Source organism: Brachycentrus maculatus, unplaced genomic scaffold (genome assembly GCF_059751285.1).
Source record: "Brachycentrus maculatus isolate JH-2025_06_01 unplaced genomic scaffold, ASM5975128v1 h1tg000152l, whole genome shotgun sequence".
NCBI lineage: Eukaryota > Metazoa > Arthropoda > Insecta > Trichoptera > Brachycentridae > Brachycentrus > Brachycentrus maculatus.
In genome coordinates this window covers 1,094,441-1,116,748 of record NW_028280905.1, presented here as the reverse complement: position 1 = coordinate 1,116,748, position 22,308 = coordinate 1,094,441, and the positions used below count along the sequence as shown (strand labels likewise).

The following is a 22,308-nucleotide window of genomic DNA, read 5'->3' as shown; positions in this document are numbered from 1 at the left end:
AGAGGATTGATTTTAAATGTGGCAGTAAAATATGTTTAAAAATCGTTTCCATTTCCCCGCGAAACGATCAAATGAAGGATCAGATTTTCTTGGCAGAGTTTTTGTTCCGCACATAAAGTTTCTGGTATAACGGCCGAGCGGCGTTTTATCCAGCACATATCTACTAGATGTATAGAAGTTTGGCTACATGGATTAGGCCGAGAGTGTCGATCATCCAGAAATTCTATACGTGCCTCACGTACGAAAACACTTCACCCACTCGCGTGTGTCTGTGTATATGTCAACCATGTATGTGTCCTAAACACATCATACAGATGTACCTGAACGAATACAGATGAACTTGAACACGTCATAAATATGTAGCTGAACGCATACACACGTATTAGAATGCATACAGATGTAGCTGAATACACCATACAGGTGTAATTCAACGCATACTTGTAAACAGTACGACAGAGTCAACAAATAAGTTCTCTCGCAGACTCGCTCATACAGTGTGATAGTCACCTCTCAAGGTCCGAAGCCACAAGCCTTCGTGAGTGCCCTCTGCCCAGTCGGAAAAGGGGTCGAAGAGAAACAATTCGGAAAAGGGGGGATTTAATTATATTTGGAAGCTTTTGAGGAAGTGCCTTTTTGTTGTTGGGATGTACTCGCCTTCGGGATACAGTCACATACAAGCCTGTCAGACATGTGTGCGCAAGCGCGCTGGAAAATCAATACCCCCCTATCATCTACGGCCACAACAGTTTGCTTACAGCGCAGGCAGATAGCGCCGGAAAATATCGCAATCTTCCTCCAGCGCTGGGAGAAAATTCGGCGCCCCCCGTAGTGACGTCACGCCGTGAATGGGTAGAGCGGGGTAGGGGGCATTTGTGATCGGCTGCTCAGTGCTGTCGGAGCCACCAACCCCGACACAGTCTCGCGGGGAACCTCGCACAGCCAGCACGAGTGACAGGACGAGACAATCGGGTCGTGACATCTCACAAAAGTCGAGAATCCGATACTAAAATCTAGTCGGGGTCTCGTACTCTGACGACGGCGAGCTTTCCTTCGCTCTGCTCCAAGATGATGTGGTGGTTTTTGACGATGTCCACGGCGCTGGTGGCTTGCTCCTTCACGGCTGCCAAGGGCCCCCTGTTCACCAACTCGTTCCTGGTGAGGCTGAAGAAGGCAGGAGGGCCTCCGCTGGCGCAGCAGGTGGCCGCTAGGACTGGCTTCGACTTCCTCGGACCGGTAAGTCATCAACCATAAACAAATGTGCAAAATGCAGTTGGCATTACATATTATTTGATAAATATCCTTTTTTCGTTTTGAACCCTTCAAGAGTGTTGCACCATTACGACATGACCAGCGTATTATATAAATATTGTTACGTACTCGTAACGTTGAAAATCAACACTCCGTACAACAATATGGACGTTTGTTTACGTGAAATGATAACGCACAACACCTGATTAGCGCTTTATATATTTCTCTATATAATAAAAACACGTTTTTACAAAACCTTTCACAATTTTCAAAATTATAATGTAATTTTATATCACTTATATGAGTTATGAAATAAAAGAATACGAAAAAAAACTTTTAAATTGCCGCTCATTTGGAGAATATAATAACTACGTAATTTTGAAAGCAATATTGGAAAATAAATAATATGAATCAATGTATTTTTTTTTAATTCGGTTTGAAATTGAATTCCATATTGAATTCATTTCGCGGGCAAAGTAGTCATTTGATAAATACAGTAATTACGTACCATCGTAAAAAATAACTTAATCGATATTTTAATTAAGTAATTAATCAATATATATATATATATATATATATATATATATATATATATATATATATATATATATATATATATATATATATATATATATATATATATATATATATATATATATATATATATATATATATATATATATATATATATATTTATAAGCAGTTCAACCTCCTCCTTGTCATTACAAATCTATGATAAAAAATATGGCACGACGCATTCAGTGCATTGAAAATACAACAATAATTAATTGGATGGAAATTTTCGTATATATAAGTTTTATGATTTTTTTGGTATAAAATACAAGCTGATTCGGACTGTAGACCTGTGGTTAGTGTCGCGGACTCCGAGTCAGAGTTTCTGAGTTCGAGCCCGCTCTACCACAACTTGATTCCTCTTTTCAGTAAAGAGCCGCTAAGACTGCAAAAATAGTATAAAATTGAAATAGAATTTTGTAGGTAAAAATATAATGACTTTTCGTTATAACGTTTCTACCATATGTTTTTTAAAACGATTTTTCGTATTTTTTTTTGAGCCCCTTATTTAAAAAAAAAGTATTGCAATTACCAAAACTAACCACCGCAATATTAACAAACTGTTGAATATTAAAATAAAATATTTTTAGTAGGAATATTCTTCGATTACATTTATTTTCAAAGGTATATTATTTTTATTAGTGGTCGGGTATATTATTATTATTACCAACAAAGGTATATTATTTTTATTAGTGGTCGGGTATATTATTATTATTACCAACAAAGGTATATTATTTTTATTAGTGGTCGGGTATATTATTATTATTACCAACAAAGGTATATTATTTTTCTTAGAGTCAGAAGAATTAGGGGTATGCACGTGGAATACGCGAAGATTGTTTGCGAAGACATATTGGTGTGGCGTTCTATTGTCTCTGTCTACCCCTGCGGAGAAGCGGCGTGTTAGTTAGTAAGGATTTTACTTAAAAAGTAAAAATAAAATTAAGATACTACACTGGTCAACAAAAATAATGTGGAAAAAATTATAAAAATACTTGATGTTTTTTATATAAAATGCAGTTCCACCAAGAAATGTCAGCACAAAAATTAAATCTAATAAAATAAAATAAACAAAAACAATATACGTTTGGATAAAATTAGAAGTTTTACAAAATCTATTTGCATATAAGTAATTTTGTCTTATTAGAAATTCTTTATATGAGCACACATGAATTCTTGGATCGTAAGTAATTTGATGGAAGTAAATTTGCTACGTTAGGAAAATTGTGGCTGCCAAACCACGTCTGAGGTTTGACCTATCTGTGTAGCATTTTGTAATCAGGCTTATAGATGTTTCTTTTACTACAACCTTAAAATAAGAAGCTGGCCTCTTGTTAGAGTGGGAAGCTTGATGGCGCTCTCGGGAGGCATGCGGAATGTATGATCTAGCATCTAGCCAACTGAATAGCCTTTTCTTGGCAATAGTTGTGACCATGGGTTGCTGCGTCAGTTGCCTTATCTCTTCGTTCACAGAGTCAAACCACCTACAATCCGTCGTAGACTGTATTCACTGTTTACACATAAAGCTAGGAATATTAATAAAATAGGTCACAAAACACTGCCGGTATTTTAGACGCAATAGGTATCGCAGTATTCGAGATTTCTATGGAAGCAAACTAAATTTTGATGATATCGCTCACTCCTTTCAACAACGTCATATGTCAAAAAACTTGATTTTTTAGGAGATCATTTTTAAAGTTTAAAAATAAAATAAAATTTTCTCCATTCGAAAAATATTTTGAATATAAAAAAATATTATATATATACTTAGGTACCTTTTCATCAAAATGCAAAAACAACACTTTTTGCCCTGTAGCGGGTAAATATTAAGTTAAAAATATGACGCTTTTGCTGGGATATAGTACATTTTCTGGGCTTTCCGAAAACATGCACAACTGAAAATTGACGATTTTATATATATTATATAAATGCATTATATATATATATATATATATATATATATATATATATATATATATATATATATATATATATATATATATATATATATATATATATATATATATATGTATATATATATATACATAGAATCCTTTAATTTATTATTAAATCCGTAATTCTCACTTTTCGCGGGCGAACGTAATTAAAAAGAGGGCAATGAATTGAATTTAAGACTTCTTAATTTAAAGCGACGGGTATGGTGTTTTTCCATATCCCCTAATTAGGTTCCGGCTGGCCGACAGAGCCCCCGGTCGGGGTAGCGGCGGCGGCGGCGGCGGCGGCGCCTCTACATCTATTACGGCACATTGCTGAAAAACTTTCACGGTTAACTTTAATTTAAATCCGTTCAACGACTCAACCTTTTCTTATTAAACTATAAATCTTATTAAATTTTTAATCCACTGCCTGAGAAATTGTGAAATTTACAATGAGTTTTTAAGATAACTTTATGATTAAATTATGCCTTTTGATAAAAATGCTTCGTAAAAAATCAGCGACAAAGCCGTCAAACCATTCGAAATTTCTTTATTGGTTCCTTGTGCCTTTTCCAGTTATTAAAAATTGATAATTTGTTATATTTAAGAAATACACTATTCTTAAAACTTATATTAAAAATAAAAATTTAAACCTGTAACATTTAATATTAATTTATTAAATTTAAACCAGTAATATTAAATGTAACATCCGTGATCAGTCTATCTGAACAAAGTTTTGTCAGCGTACAAAGTTCGACAAGGCAGGCAGCGTACGTTCCTGGAAATCGAGAGAAATCTTTCAGAGAAACAACTTCGTACTTTATTGTTTGACATTTGTAGTAAAAAGTAAATTGAAAACTGTACCTATTTGAAGAGCTTTTACATTTCTGAATTTTCTTTATAAAACAAACAAAATGATGCTCCGTTATTGGAAACCTTTCAAAGGTCAATAAGTTAAGAAAGTTATAGCAAATAAGGGTAGGGTGAACGGGAGAGTAACTCGCCATTGGCAGCTACTGTCCACATTTTGAAACGACTTACTTACGGTGTAGTATACGTGTAATGGTCAGCACTCTCAGCTACCCTACCGGGCTCGATTCCCAGGGAGGGGTCAAATAAATATAAGTGATTTTTTCACTCTAATATTTATTCAATATTACCCTGGACTGGTACCTGAAGCGAAGGGTTGATCACCTTTCCTTCATGTTTTAACGGTTAAGATAACACTGCGTTTATATAATGCAGTGCCCTTTGCAAATTTGGGTGCATCGGGTGCGGAAGGGTTTGAATGAAAACGTCTATAGTATTGGAGATTTTATTATTTATTGATTCGGCATTAAATGGTATTAAAACTTGTAAAATACCATTTAATGAGTTTTATTTCTTTACACGCGACTAGTTTCGAAAACTGACAGATGTTTTCATCTACATGTAAAAAATTAAAACTTTTTGGTGATTTTACACTCAAATATTTATTCAATATTACCCTGGACTGATAGCTGAAGCGGAGAGCTGATCACCTCTCCTCCATGTGTTAACGATGAAGATAACACTGCGTTTATATGATGCACCATTGGGATGCGAATAAGGGTTTTTGATACGTCTATAGAAGTTATAAGATAACTTGGAACATTACAATCTATCCTCGAAACCCATCTTTCTTCTCCGGTTCCTCTACCTCTCTCTCGCACTTCTTACCTGATGCCACTTCCTTTATCTTCGTTGTTTTCATCAATTTACAGTATCATTTAAATACAATGTTGCAATTATTTCTCGATTCACACTAGTATACATTGAAATTTATGTTGTTTTTTGTTGTTTATATGCGAGCAATATGCGCCCTCTAATTCCAAACGGCTGTATAATGTTCTTCATCGGATTACTTTAATTAGATTAGTTACATTAATCAAACTTTGAGCTGGACAACCACTTTGTTTTTGGAAGATATTGCTTCTTAGAAATAAGCTCGATAATGAACACACAGCTAGCTAACTTACCATTACGCCACCACGTAGGCAGAGAAAATAAAATAGCACACGTCTCTTTGCAAACCATTTTCCCTTCTTCCACATTTATATCTCCATTTAGACCCCCAACCTGACCACTTTCAAGTATTTGAAATACTTGATTGTGACAAGTTTTCTTTGGTGTTCCTCCATATATAATTATTCATGTATATATTGTACATATATTCTTTACTGAAAGTTAAATACGGCTTCTTAGTTACATTATAACCATTATGTTTTATTTAATAATTAAAAAAATATATATGGAAGGAGTCCAGTTAAATCAGTTTTTAAATATCAGAAAAAATTATACCCGCCGGAGAGAAAATATTATTTAAATATTGATCTTAAGTATTTAAGGTACGCTGGAAAAATATCAGAAAACAATTCATTCGAATAAATTGTTGGAGGGACATTTTGTTTGATTTTTCAACTGGATATTTACGATTTCGCAAATTGGCCATTTTAAAATGAAAATCACAAAGAACAAAGCAGCAATCTTAAAATGGGAAATGAGACGGAATATTGAAGACGTATCAATGTATAATAAAAATATATTTATCGGGTGACGCATGAAATCTTCTGAACTTTGAAAATATGTAAAAAGTCATAATTTATATAAAATATACAGAATTTTTATTGTTAATATTTTCAAGGACCAAATTTTTTAAATTTATTTAAAAATACACATCGTGAATATACTTACTTACATCAGCCTTCTTCTTGTGCCCAGTATTGAACAAAGGCCTCCTTTTTGGACTTCCACAGTTGTCTGTTGGACGCGACTCTCTTCGTAATGCCATCAGACCATCTTGTCTGGGCCTACCAACGCGTCTGCGCCCTGTTCTAGGCCTCCAGTCAAGCACCATCTATCCTCAGACATGACACACAGACGTGCCACATGACCTGCCCAGTTCCACTTTTGTTCCGCGATCCTTTGGGCTACATCTGTTACCTTGGTGTTTTCCCTTATTTAAACATTCGTTTTTCGGTCTCTAAGGGATATTTTTAGCGTCGTGGACATACATCGCTCACTCCTTTCAAGAACGTCATAAATAAAAAATCGTCAATTTTCAGTTGTACATGTTTTCGGAATGCTCAGAAAATGTACTATATCCTAGCAAAAGCTGCATATTTTTAACTTAATATTTACACGCTACAGGAAAGAAAGTGTTGTTTTTGCATTTTGAAGAAAAGGTATTGTTTAATTATTTTTTTAAATAATCTAAATAATTTTCAAATGGAGAAAAAGCCTTTAGGTTTTACCTAAAAAGATCTGTTGCACAGTAAAAAGTTCAATTTTTGGCTTGATATATATTTTTAATACATTGTATTATATTTTTAAACTCTAAAAACTCGAAAAATCAAGTTTTGATTTATGACGTTGTTGAAAAGAGTGAGCGATTTGTCACCTTGGTGTTTTCCCTTATCCAGACAGTCCTTTTTCGGTCTTTAAGGGATATTTTTAGCGTCGTGGACAAACACATATTGTCTCATTGTTCACCGTTGTTGTTTCATCTGCTTTAGCCCATTCAGGCTTTAGAACTCAAGTTACTGTTATTCCCCACCCGCCCTACTCACTTGACTTCGCTCGTACTGACTTTTTCTTGTTCCCTTAACTCAAAAGACCCTTAAAAAGAGAATTTGAAAGAAAGAGAAGAGAAAGATACAACAAAAGAAGCATTCCAGAACTGTTCCAAAAAGAGTAAACACCGTTGGGATAAGTGTGTGCGTCGGAGAGGTGAATACTTTGAAGAGGACCCAGACATATAACTTCTTAACAAAGCACATTTTAATTTATGACGTCAGTCTACGTTTTAATTAAATAAGCCAAATATAAATATTTAAATATATAACATTTTGAGTGTGTCCAAATACTTGTTCACAAAATCTGGATTATCTCCAATTACAGTTGTTTTTTATATTATTTTTTGACATCTTATCAAAGATGAACAAGAATATGGAAGTCAGGGCATTTATGGGGCTGACGACCGTCATAGGCTGGTTTAAGTGGTTTAAGTTTCACTTAAACCAGCCTATGACGGTCGTCAGCCCCGCAAATGCCCAGAATTCCATATTCTTCTTCATCTTTGATGAGATGACAATTTTTTTTTAAAATATATACATACATACATACATGTCTTTTGTAAAAAATCCCAAACAAAAAAATTGCACTCGCTTTTATGAAGTGATTGACATATTGATTGCCGACTTCGCGGTAGGCGCGTACTACCGTCATCTCGTTAAGTGTGCAAAGCGCACCTTCCGCATACATATAAAAAACGAAGTTTATGATGATGAAATTCACGAGTATTGCTAGCTAGACATATATCACGACAAGCGTGTTCAGTGTTATATTGATTGCGGTCAGCGGTAGTTGTTATAGTTTGTTTTCTAAAGACTACGCCCGTGTGAGTGTTGTGTGGGGTTACTGTAACAGATTTCGTAATTCGCACGTTTTATATTCCTCTGTCGGTCGACGTAGGAGGACGCACGTGGTTTTTGTGAATGCTCACCGACGTGTGTTGCATAAAAAGGAAATCGTAAATTTTTATTAGTGTATTTATTTATTTTTACTTTCTTCTTGTTCATCTTTCTATATATCGCCTTTTTCTCTTGAGATATTGATTGCCAGCTATCTCTCTACTTTTTCGGGGCTCTGCCTGGAGGTCTACGTTTTTCGGAATTTCCTTGAAGGACGATACATCAAAGTTTTATGTTCTGATATACATATATATATATATATATATATATATATATATATATATATATATATATATCTTAATTTAAGTTTTACTTAGTAAATACCACTTTATCATAAAATCTATTGTGACAAGTGTTTCGATGCATTGCGCAATCATTGTCAAACACCGTATGTGAAACTAAGTCAAAGTCCCGAGAACACAACAGTAAAATTTAGACTAAGCTTCACATACGGTGTTTGAAAATAATACGAATGTATCGAAACAGGTGTCACAATAGATTTAAAGAAATAGTTATATTTACCAAGTAAAACTGGATAGATATTACCACAAAGTAACTGCCGAATCAATTAATGAAATTCTGACATTCTGTTTACATTCTCATTCTTGTAAAGCCTTCTTTATCTTTTTATTATTATTATTTTTTTTATACGTATTACGGCTCTTTAGCCATGGCCTGTGTTGAGCCGAATACTAGCATGTTAATACAATTTATATATTATTTTTTTATTTTTTAATATTTTTTTTAAAAATTTTAATATTATAAACATAACACACAGGATATACAAAAACAATTTACAGTTTAAATGTTTTACAAAAAGATAATTACACCTTGACTTTAATTTATTCACTTTCTACCTTGTCCCTTCCAATGCTAAGCAACCATCGATGTCCCTTTATACTTTATATCGGTTTAATTCTAACAAAAATACATAATATGAGTATTATTTTTTTACATCTCATCAAAGATGAAGAAGAATATGGAAGCCTGGGCATTTACGTGGCTGACGACCGTCATAGGCTGGTTTAAGTGATCAGTTAACACACGAGTAACATTCACCAATTTACCCATTATTGACAACCACACTACTCAAATTCTTGGAAGTTATATATATTGAAACATTGTTCTAGTGATTCAAGAAAATTTTGAAACATTGTTCTTGAATCACTAGTACTTCACTAGAGACATCTATTGGTGAGATGAAAAGAAGCTTTTTATTGAGCGGAAACTCTATTAGTGTGTGAGGTCCGAATCCTGAATTTGTTAACAAGTATTTGGACAATCAAAATATTGTAAATAATATGAGTATTTTACAAAATTACTTGAAAATATTTCGTACTGAAAAGTGTTAAGGGTGCTTTCACAGCAAAAAGGATGATATCCGAGGTTTTTCGCAAACTTTGTAAGAATTCAATATGTCACAAAGCGTGGACATTTAATGACGGTGCATAAAAAGATTTATGCCACTTTCTGGGATTGTGAAGTCACTTATCCCTTTCAATTCATGAGCTGGCAATATCTGAAACCTTGTACGAAACGAGATAGAAGAACACTTTGTTGCTGAAACGTTCAAAAGGAAGGTTGAAAGTGTTTATTTCACATTTAACGGCTGATTTTAAACATAACGAAATTCTTTCAAACGCATCCACGGGCTATCAGTTTATAGTCAGCTGATGGAAACAGACTGCGGTCATTTAAACATCTAATATGTGATGAATTGTCATTGTTCGATTATTGAGATAGTGTTTTATTAAAAATTAAACACTTATTCGAGACTAGTTTCGAAAACGACAATTGTTTTCATCTTCTGGTACAAATTAAAACTAACGAATAAAAATATATTTAGGTGTATATATAGGTTAATAAATATAGGTAGGGGGGTTGAGGAACAACATTTTTTGTAAAAGGAAACATTGATAATAATGGTGACGTATTTTGAAACAGTATATTATTAATTATTGTTTTATCTGAATTTAAATTTTTATTTTTTTGAATTTTTTACAAAAAAAATTTGGTCTACAATAATGAACGTATCGACATGATTCATTGTTTCCCTGACAGGTGACACTTATTGTCACGATACGTTCATTATTGTAGACCAAATACAGATTTAAATATCTTTTTTGTACTGGGCTCAAGTAACACATCAAAGTTCAAGTAGCCCCGTTCTACGGTATATATCTATTATTGAAAATGAATGTCCCGATATTTCGGTCATTTATTCATTCGGGACATTCATTCACCCCAAATGCGTGGTTATCACCACGCTTTTGTGGTGCTAAAACAATGCGTATTGCCAATTGCGTCTTTAGTAGAGACGAATGCCTCCCACTGAACACGCGTTTGTAAACACGCCCCGTGTTTAATTCGTAGAACGTATTAAGCGCAGGTTTGTTTCGACAATATTGCTTTTAATAATATTATGATTGAATAATTTATGGAACGTCATTTTCGTGGAATGAGACCTCAAAGGCGCTTCGCTGCGATTGAATTACAGAGAAAAGAAATTTATCGAAATAATTTCGAAACCATTTCGATAAATTGAGAAAGGTGTGTTGAGATGGTTTGGGCATGTGAAATGAATGAGTGAAGAAAGGATAGTTAACAAATTTATGAAGCGAATGTGGTTGATAATAGAAAAATAAATAAATAATAATAAACCCTTTTCCGCATTCTAATGCGGATAAGGGTATAACGCAGTGTTATCTTGATCGTTTATACATGAAGGAAAGATGATCAGCCCTCCGCTTCAGGTACCAGTCCAGGGTTGTATTGAATAAATATTAGAGTTTAAAAATCACTTATATTTATTTAACCCCCCCTGGGAATCGAATCCGGGACCTCCAGAACGGTAGCCGAGCGTGCTGACCATTACACTACGAAGGCGAAGAAAACCAATATATCAAAGAAAGAAAGAAACCCAATATATCATGATAATAGAAGTAGAAGAAAACCAAGTAAAACTTGGCATGACCAAGTATTTCAGATACTTGGGCGTGGTCTGGCCAGGAGTCGGAATAATCGGGGAGTTTGTATGAGAAGATGTATGAATGTGGAGGAGACGAAAATCGTGTGCAAAGACAAGTTCATTGTGGCGTTGTATTATCTGTCTACCTACTTAGGCTTCAACTTTATAAGTTTTATAGTCTATACCTAATCGTGAGTAAATTTACTCTTTAAGTTTAACGTTACTATAATTTCTTGTAATTCATGAGTAAAAATTCTAGCAAAACATTCGCTCCATACACAATAAAAAAACAGTTTTTATTTACAATGCCTCCTACTTAAAACGTGCTTGTGAACAAGCGTTTATTTAAATAAGAAAAGAAAGCCGTTTATGAAAACTAAAAATCTTCACGAAAGGTTTATTTTCCATATGTCTGGGTGTTTGAGATGTATTTTTCACAGTCTCCCTATTCTTACTATCATACCTCGGCTGTCTAAACTCAAAACACAGAAAGGGACATTCTTTTTGGTAGTACGTTGTTTTTTGTATTTTTGGACTAAGTAGATTCTACTTAGTCCAAAAATGCAACAAAAAAAAGTACTACAAAAAAATATCCCTTACTGGGTTTTAAGTTTGGACAGCCGACCTGCAGACAAGCCCCTAGAAGCAAAGCCTTTGCAGGTTATTCCTTTGAATAAAAATAAATAATAAATAAAATCCTACATATGTATCTTGTATTTTTTTTAATATTTTTTTTAAAGATAGAGAACAGACTTGTTGGTCTACCCTATATTTAATAGTTTAATATCTGTGTACCCATTTTGAATAGTAACGAAGTATAATGCGATAATCGCACTTAAAATGGTTTCAGTTGTGAATTCCTCTCACGTTCTGCTGTTACCCTTCCAGCCTTGCACACTCGCCGCTCTACCCTCTCCCCTACACCCTACACCCCACGTCTCCCATTCTGTATTCCAGGTCTGCTTCCTCACTCCCGATTTCTAGTGACAATTGGAGATGCAAATCTCTTCCTAGAGACTGCGGCTCTGCGAAGTGTCCGTGGGAAAAGACACTTGATATTCAACCCTTTGGGCGCAAATCATTTTCCCAGATTTTTCTAACGTTTGTTATCGTGCTGTTTAGAAGTTTCGTTTAAGGTTGAGATCTCGAACGCATACATTCATAACACGACCGGCTGCACTAGGGGCTAGACGTCTTTCCGCATTCAATTAAAAAATATGTAAACTTGATTTTTTTTTACCATTTTTCTTTAACTCTTTATTTTTCAATAACTCTTTTCTTTTCAAAATCATATACATATTTATTTCGTAGAGAAACTTATTTTTTCAATACATAACGGTGTTTTAACCAAAACTTCAATGACGTCAAATGTTACCTGCGTTTAAATAAAATTAAGCTGCGATATAATATAGGGCCCACCCTAATTATTTTTGTTCTCTTTAGATAAAAAGGCCAGGATTTCAACAAAGATTTGATAGGTTAATAAGCTGTACCCGGTATTACGTAGCTTTTTACTCAATATGGTTAAATGGAAAAGGAATAGAAATAATAAGCACTTATTATTAACATAATACTACGATGCTAGTGAAGAAATAAAAATACTGAAAATCTTTTTAACTTCGATTCAATTGAAAACATTGTCAATCCTAAGTGAAAGCAGCTCTCAAGTAGCACGCTGTCCGCCATGACCAATATTAAGTACTGCGTGTGTAACTGTTATGTTCAATAGATAGCCCTGCCATTGTGGTAAAAAAAGGTGTTCCTGGTTGTAAAAAATTGACTAGTTTGGTTTTTAATCATGTGTAGAATGATGAATGTTACACGTTTTTAAATTGACCACTTGAGCCAGCCTATGACAGGTCGCAAGCCCTTTAAATACCTATGCTTCCGTATTCTTCTTCACCTGTGTTGAGATGTCAATATCCTAAGTTTCAATAATAATGAACTTTATATAATAAAATAACATCTATATATAGTTTTTTCCGCAACAATTTACTTGACTGGTTAATTTAAGTAACTGGTCGAATAAAATTGATGTGAAAAAAAACTATATATGATGTTATTGTATTTTATTTCATAAAATACAGTTCAACCGAGAAATGTCAGTACAAAATTTAAATAATAATGAGTTTAAGTCTTGAAAAAATAAATTGTCTTTAAAGTCGATTTATGTCTTTATACGTTATCGCATCTAAGTGGTTAAAAGGAACGCCTTAAATCCACAGAATGAAAAGACACTTTGTTGCTTTTAAGGTCGACTTAATCCAATATTCCTTTAACGTGTATAGTTTTGCTCTTAAGTGTCGAGAAGTGGTCTGTATTGGAAAATATATTCTACGTTGTGCTCAGCAGTCGTTCAGTGCATACTTGAGTGCATGCCGCAGCTGTCTAACGTAACAATTGACCTAGTGAGATATCTAGGTCAAACTTGCGGAAATTAATACTCTAAAATTTCTGCTTTCCTGGTACTATTAAACCACCCTGTAGGTTTATTTTATAAAAGTTATTTACGATAACTTATATTATTAATTTTTTTTTCTTTGTTTTGAATTCTTTTGCATTTTATCTTTAAATCAAACACAGATTTTTGATTATTTATTGATTTGGCGTTTAATTTGTAGAACTCCATTTTAATTTACGTATTAATTTTATATCAAACACAGATTTTTGAGTCTACTAAGTTGTATTTTATTAACAAAAACACATAAAAATTATATTATGACAGTTTTTTCGCCTAGTTATGGCATTTTCAAACGAATGTGAAGATTAAATGGACTGACTGTCCTTATAAAGCTTTACAATTCTAGGTACTTAAGTAATAGTTTTAACATGTGCAGTAATCATTTACGGGAGACAGCAATAATTAATGGGGCATGTAGGTATGTTTTTACACTATTTATTTTATGGGGAAGGAAGAATCTATTGACATGGCAACTTTTTGCATTTCACAATATATATATATTATAATTGCAAGTACAAAAAAAAATTAAATTAATTTTGATTCGGCATTAACCTTGTGGAATGAAATGTTGATTATTTAAAAAATAAATTAAACACATGTATAATACCACTTATTGAGTTTCATTTCATTACCCACGACTAGTTTTGAATTTCTTAGTTTTCTTGCAAAAAAAAAATTAAGTTTCTTCTTCTTTTGATTGGCGAAGGTCTTGTGGCCTGTTTTCAAGAGGGATTAGCCTCCTGCGATGTCGATTCCTAGCTGTCAATTTATCCCTCGGAGTCGTTTACCTTGCAGTTGGCCGTGCAGTGCAATGTGGGGGAGTCTAAATGGTTCCATTCCCCGCGCATACCATTATCTTCTTCGTTGCCTTCCCCACCTAACGACATCTACGATCTCGCATATTTCACTTATCCTGGTGTTCCTTATTCTATCTCGTAGACTCTTGCCAGATAAGCTCTTAAGAGTGATATCTATTTCGCAGTAGAGCGTCTACCCAACTACGCCACGCTACCATTCTTATATGTATTATTTTCAACAAAATCATTTCAACAATTTTTACTAATAAGAAAAATGAATTTTCTTGAACGAACAAATTCATAAAAGTGCAAGAAATATTGCATTATTTTAAATTTCTATTAATTGTCGTTGTAAATTTCACTTAACTTTATTATACAGACGTGCGCTTTTATTGATTTTAAGTAGATACGAAAACTATTTTTTAAAACGAATAAAACGTTGATATCTTTGGAAAATAGTTTATTAATTATTGATTAATTACTCTCAGTACAGCATGAAAAAGTGGTCCAATATTTAAATAATATCGGAGATATTTCCACATTTAATTAGAAAATTGAATCATTTTCGCGGAACTTATCCAAGTATTTCAAAACCTATTTTCCACGGAGAGCATCGAAAGAAAATGGTTAGTATTTTGGATAAAAAACATTGAAAACGCCGCCTCTGCGTCATTGCCAATATGAAAAACAAGTGATAATAATGTAAAAAAAGTAATTAAAATGTAATTTAATTACTTTTAACAAAAGTAATTTTAAAGTAAAAAAACAAATTATCAGTTGACGTTAGCACGAGTTTATAAAAAAATACGTAGCTGAAAGCTTCTTTGGTTATAATAATGTAACGGTAAATATGTCGAATTTATTATTTTATCCTCGTTTAAGCTGTCACAGAGGACCTCTCTGTGCGGCTGAAATATTTAAGTTGAACCTTCCCACTCCAGGATTATGAAAATGCTAAAGGACGAAGGGTATTCTGAATAAATTCCCGCTTTGCCGCGTCCTTTTAAAACATTTCAGTATCTTGTCCTTTGCGTAGTGCCTAGGTATGCTACAACACGGGTGAACGAAAGATTTTCTAATACTTAAAATATAACTTTATTTTTAAATCACTGTAAATATTTTATTATAACCTATTATAACTACATATATTATAACTAAGACAGTCTTGAAAAAGGAGCGGTTAGCTTCGAAACCGGTAGAAATTATGATTAAGTTATAATAAAATACGTATAGTTATTTTAAAACAGAGTTATATTTTAACTAAAAAATGGAAAATAAAAAAATATTGCTTCAAATATAAAGAAAGATCGATGCATTCCGCATCATTTTCAAACACCGCATGTGCGAATGCATCAAAGCACGTGTCACAATACATTTAAAAAAATAACGGTATCTACCGAGTAAAATAAAAATAAAAATGGACAGATATTACCACAAAAAGACTGCCGAATCAATTGCGAAAAGATTTTCTCTAGACTTGATACATATTATATATACATATTACATATATGTATTGTACATAATACAGAGAATGCCCTTGAATGGTCTTATCCTGTGATTCTAAGAGAATAGAAGAAGAAAAAGAACACACCTTTCTTAATTTTATCGATAAAATTAAGAAAGGTGTGTGAGATGGGTTGGACATGTGGAACGAATGAATGGGAGGCAAATATAGTTGGAAAAATGAGCAGAGAAGACCGAGAAAAATTTGGCATGATCAGATATGCCAAATACTTGAAAGCGGTCAGGTAAGGAGTTCAAATAATCGGCGGGTATGTTTGAGGAGATGCATGAACGTGGAAGAGGCGAAGAATGTGTGCAAATACAGAATGGTGTGGCGTTCTTTTTTCTCTGCCTACTTACGTGATAGTTAGTTAGTTTTTATTCTGCGATTCTATTTTAAAGTCCATGCAATATTATTTTTTATACCTACTCTCTCTCTGTACTCCTACAAGAATATATTTTAAATTACATGTAGGCTAATACGCTAATCACTACTTTCAACAACGTCATATATAAAAAAAAACTTGATTTTTCAGGAAAATGTTTTTAAAGTTTAAAAGTAAAACGAAAAGTTTTAAAAATAAATATCAAGTCACTTGCTGAACTTTTTACTGTGCAACAGATCTTTTAAGGTAAAACCTTAATGTTTTTTTTCCATTTGAAAAATATTTAGAATATTTAAAAAAATAGTTAAACAATACCTTTTCTTCAAAATGCAAAAACAAAACTTTCTGCCCTGTAGCGGGTAAATATTAAGTTAAAAATATGCCGCTTTTGCTGGAATAAATTACATTTTCTGGGCATTCCGAAAACATGTATGGTACAACTGAAATTTGTCGATTTTTGATTTATGACGTTGTTGAAAGGAGTGAGCAATATGCCATACCACAAATACAATATATATATATATATATATATATATATATATATATATATATATATATATATATATATATATATACAATATATATATATATATAAAAAGGGAATAACATTTAAATATGTTTAGAGCATTTGAAGGTTTTTCAATTTTAATTCGATTTTATTAAAATAATAAGGAAATAATATTAATCCATTCGTACAAATCGATTAAAATCTGAATCAAATACATTGCAAATATTTTTGACGTATTCGTGCTTGAAAATTTTATTTGATTTTTCGATATCAAAGGAGAATTACCTTAGGTAAAAAATTATTTTCTCTAAATTGCTTCATCACTCTGAGGGTGGGTTTTTTAGTAAGCCAGATGGAGAAATGTAATATTATAAAATATGAAAAGGGTTTTTTCGTGTAACTTACAAAACCCAACCCTTCAAAAACAGTAACCGCTATTTCATTTATTTATAATTTATTTGGCTCGGAGATTTCTACGTACCGAGAAATAAGGGTTGAGCAAACAATATTTATTCAATTTGTTAATATTCCTCGGAGTAAATGATTTATTATATCAGACACTGGATTTTTCACCCTTTCGGATGATATATACGTTAAAAGATAAACAAGATATATGTTGCACGTTACTCCAGTGTATAAAGTGATCAATATGGCCAGCCAAACGCCAGATCGTAAGCCCTGGAAAGCTCAGACTTTTTTCTTGGTAAAAAAAACAGATATTCCTTCTCATCTGAAACACATACAAAACATATCTTGATTTGTTGCTTTGCCGCTTCTCTACAAGAGTAAGCAGAGAAAATAGAACATTAGTCTTTGCATACAGCTTAGCCTCTTACACATTCATGTATCTCCTAGTACATACCCGCCGATTATTCCTACTCCTGACCTGGCCACATTTAAGTATTTTAAATATGTGATCATGATTAATTTTCCTCAGTCTTCCTCTGTTGCTATTTCCAATTACATTTGCCTTTTTTTATTTGTTTTATTTTTCTTCCCTCACTCATTTGTTCCACGTGTACAAACCATCACAACACACTTTTATTATTAAAACAAATTAAACTCTTGAATATACCACTTTAACGAGTTTTATTTATATAAACGACTCAGTTTTAATTTTTACCAGAAGATAAAAACATCTGTAAGTTTTCGAAACTAGTCGTATATATAAATATAACTCATTAAAGTGGTATAACTAAGTATTTAATTTTTAAAAATTAATCAACATGTCATTCCACAAAGTTAATGGTATCCGAATAAATTATTCCGAATAATATTATTCCAAATCAATAAATAATAGACTTTTCTTAATTTCACCGATATGGCTTATCTCAGCTTTGCATTATATCCTGACACATATGTATATGGCATACCATATACCATCGCTCAGGGAGGAGTCCTGCCCAACATCTTGGCCATGCTGCAGCCCAAGAAGACCGAGAAGGCGCAATGATACGGCGGCTCCATTTTCCTCCCTTCCCGATTGACGACGTTTTTATTTAATATGCTATATGCATATTTTTTATATTTTTCATTATTATTTTCATATTATAATTCACGTCTGTATAAGCGCCTTTGAGGTAGTATTTTACGAAATTGGCGCTGTATAAATTTTTCAAATTTAATATTATTAATATTATTTTCTTACTTATAACCCTTATCCGTACCCAATGGTGCATAGGGAACTGCATCAAATTGACGCAGTGTTATCCTGATCATTACTTACATGAAGGCAAGGTGATCACTCTTGAGCTTTAGGAACCAGTCCAGGGTAAATATATTATTTACATTTATGTAAAATCACTAACATTTATTTTCGCGCCCCCTGGGAATCGAATCCGGGACCTCCAGCACGGTAGCACTCTGACCATTACACCACGGAGGCGGACATTTATAATAATTTATTATTTTTAATTCCAAGGAATCTTATAAATTAATATTATGGATATGATATATGAAAATAACTAAAAAGAAAGATGTGATAAAATATAAATAAAAAATCTAAAATGAATGCGAATATTGTTTTAAAGGTATCATGTTTTCATATAATTATTCGGTTATAATTTGGGTGAATAAGCTCGCGTTTTCAGAAATATACACTCGCTACTTATTTAGGGGCAAAACCTTATAACAAGTTCCCCGTTGAACAAACAACCCCGGTAATAATGTTTTTTTAAGATAAGCTCCCTTCCACGGGGAAATGGGAAGAAATAAAAGTAAATATTGACCCGCCACTTTTCGGGACACATCCAAATAAAAGAGCATAATTAAATTCTGTTCTGGTCTGGGCCAAATTCATTTTATGCCAAAACCATGTTGACAATTTTGGGTATTTTTGTACATTTTATTAAAGACAAATTAAAATTACATTTTAAATCATTGATGAATATCTATCCATTTTTAATTTAAGTTTTACTTGGTGAATACCACTTCTTTCTTAAAATCTATTTTATGATACATGTTTCGATGCATTCGGCATCATTTTAAAACACCGATTGAGAATAATGTCGCGAAATACATCGAAACACTTGTCACAATACATTTAAATTAATAGTGGTATTTACCGAGCAAAATGTATATGAAAAAAGACTAAGAGTAAAACATGTAAAAAAACAATAAAACTGTTAAATAAGCATTATTGATAGAATTAAGAAAGATTTGTTGAGATGGTTTGGACATGTGGAAAGAATTGACCATGACAAAGATATAATGTCAATGGTAAACCGAGAAAAACTTGGGATGATCAAATATTTCAAATACTGATGAGAAGATCTATAGATGTAGAAGAGATCCAACATTTTCAAACACCGTATGATGCGGAATGTATTGAAATTCGTGTCACGATAGATTTTTAGAAACAGTAGTATTTAGCAAGTAAAACATTAAATCAAAAATGGATAGATATTACTATAAAGTACTTGCCGTATCCAAGTCTCAACTTTGATATGAAACGCGTGTCGTTCTTCCCTTTTTTATGAAAGAAAATTGAAGTCTTATCATTGCAGAGCTTACGACCTGGCATTAAGCTGGCATCAGTTGAGGGATTGATGAAGTAATAATTTATTAAGCTTAATTCTTTTAATTGATATCTTGCAGCTCCACTTAACCACCTTCAGATGCAGCCGATTGATTTTTGTTGATTGACGTTTTTTTTAAATATCATAATCCATATCTGTATAAGCGCCCCTCAGGTGATATTTTACAAAAATGGCGCTATATAAATCATCTAATATTATCATTATAATCTCATATTTAGGTTGAATAATCTAGTGTCCGATATGTCCGATATGATAAATAATATTAATTCAGTTAAATTTTCGCTTAAATATAAACACGGCGTCAGATTTCCTCGCGTCGAGAGAGAAAACAAGAACCCTCGTTATATTTTTAGATGTACGTGTCGACATAATAACTCGTATTATGTCTCACGTGGGCAGTGGCGCGAGGGTTGTCGATGTCGCGTTGGTTCTCGTTTCGCCCCGTCAGGCCCTCGTGACGCCTGTCGGGCACGGTTAGTGCGGCCATCTGCCGGCCTGTCGGGCATCGCACCGCCCTGATAATACAATGCCGCCCTCGGCAGTTTCCCGCCGCCCGCAAATATTGACGACAATTATCGCACGTTTATAATTAAAGCCGATTTAGCTCAAATTTCTATCTCGCAAAATCTGCCACTTGAATTTTTCATGAATTGATTTATTTATTGACTGGCTGTACCACGCCACGCTATGCTGTGGCTCGTCCTGATTCAATCGAAAACAAAAATAGACTTTAATTTTACTTGGTAAATACCACGATTTATTGTGGTTTTTCCCAAGGGAAATTTCAATTCAAAATAATGTTTTTTCATCAATTGATTCGGCAGTAAGTTTGTGATAATATTATATCCCTTTTGAACTTAAATATCACTTGGTAATAAATTTGGACATACTCAAAATGTTGTAAATAAACTTTCTTGAATGATTTCCGCAGATACTTTGTGGCACATTTAGGATTTTTATGGATTGTAGAAGTTTTTGGTGAAAGTATTTTAATGTTTTTGATTTAAAATAAACCCTGATGATGACAATGTATTGTTGAAACCGGGAGGTTGAATTGTATTATTAATAAAATGGTGAAAACAATTTAATTAATTTTATAAAGATATTGTAAATAAACTATTTACACTAACAACGAAAGTATGGAATTTTCCCCATGTTTTTACTTGTTATATTTAGAAAATTCGTTAAGCCGTAACAAAAAGAACTGCGTCATATTTATTTAAAGCACGTGGGATACAGAGCGAGGGGTTTTAAGGAGAAAAATTAATGTTGGTAGAATATCACCCTTAATTTTTTTTGCGTAGCCTTTTTATTTCAAAGTCGGATTTGAAAAGTGTTCGTAAATCGAGGTTTATTAAATTTACCCTAATTGCTTTCTCAGTCCAAAGATTAAGATTAAGGACGCTCCTCACAATTATAATAATTAATTCTACAAAATAAAATAAAAATACCGTCCCTCGAGACTAAATTAAATATTTAAAATCGTAAAAATTAAATTGTAATTTCGCTGTATTTTGTTAAATGTTTTCTAAATTTTTAACAGTAATTTTATGGGACTAGACTTTTTTCAAGGTGACCTTTTTTAAGCGCTTTGGCCTTCAACAAATTCAAATGAAAACATCGCTGGAAAAGAGTCACAATGAAATACACATACGTCAATATTTATATGGATTTTCGTAAATTCTATTTATTGTACTCTGTACATTTTCTATACCCTATAGCTAATATATGTCGCAGTTATTTTATCGATCTTACATACAGGTTTGAGCAAGTTGAACTAAAAAATAATTAAATCATGTTTTCAGGCGTTTCCCAGTATGTAAATCCCGGGTCCGGATCCTGCAAACATAAATAAACGGGTCTCTGTTTAATAAAAGTTTTCCAAAAGTTTTTGCTTGTATTCAGATAAAATATAATAAATAAATAAAACAAAATATACGCAGTATTTAAAGTAGGGTTTAACTAAGAAGTTCGGGTAGGCACTGATTCAACCCTTGAACTAAATGTTGTAAACTAACTGTATTAACAACCCCCTTTTACGGAAAGGAGGCTGTGCGAATCGCTCAAACGTTAAGCCGTTGTATACTGAATGTAATTATTTTACGCATATAGGGCGAGCAAGAGTCAAGGAAACGTTAAAAATCAGTATAGTTTTCGTATTTATTGATAATTTTTCGTCCAATCTCCGATCTCAAAAGTATACAAATCTAAGGATTTTTTTATGAAATAGTAGACACGTAGAATAAATAAGATAGACCTCAAGAATTTTACGATGGAGACCTTGGGAGGACAAAAGAGGTGTCGGAAGACACCAAAAGAGATGGTCCGACGAAATAGTTGCTGTGGGGGGTAGCAACTGGCTGCAAGCAGCAACCGACCGGAGGAAATAGAAATAAGGG

At 33.1% G+C, this 22,308-nt stretch overlaps 1 protein-coding gene across 1 annotated transcript in view; it reads left to right on the top strand.

The window, feature by feature from the left end:
* Positions 1-886: 886 nt before the first annotated feature.
* Positions 887-22,308, top strand: part of amon (prohormone processing protease amontillado) — a 123,939-nt gene continuing 102,517 nt past the window's right edge. Inside the window, exon 1 of the mRNA XM_088261216.1 lies at positions 887-1,233. Within this exon, the coding sequence (XP_088117342.1) occupies positions 1,066-1,233 (168 nt within the window). The 5' untranslated portion in view covers positions 887-1,065. The remainder of the gene's footprint in view (positions 1,234-22,308) is intronic.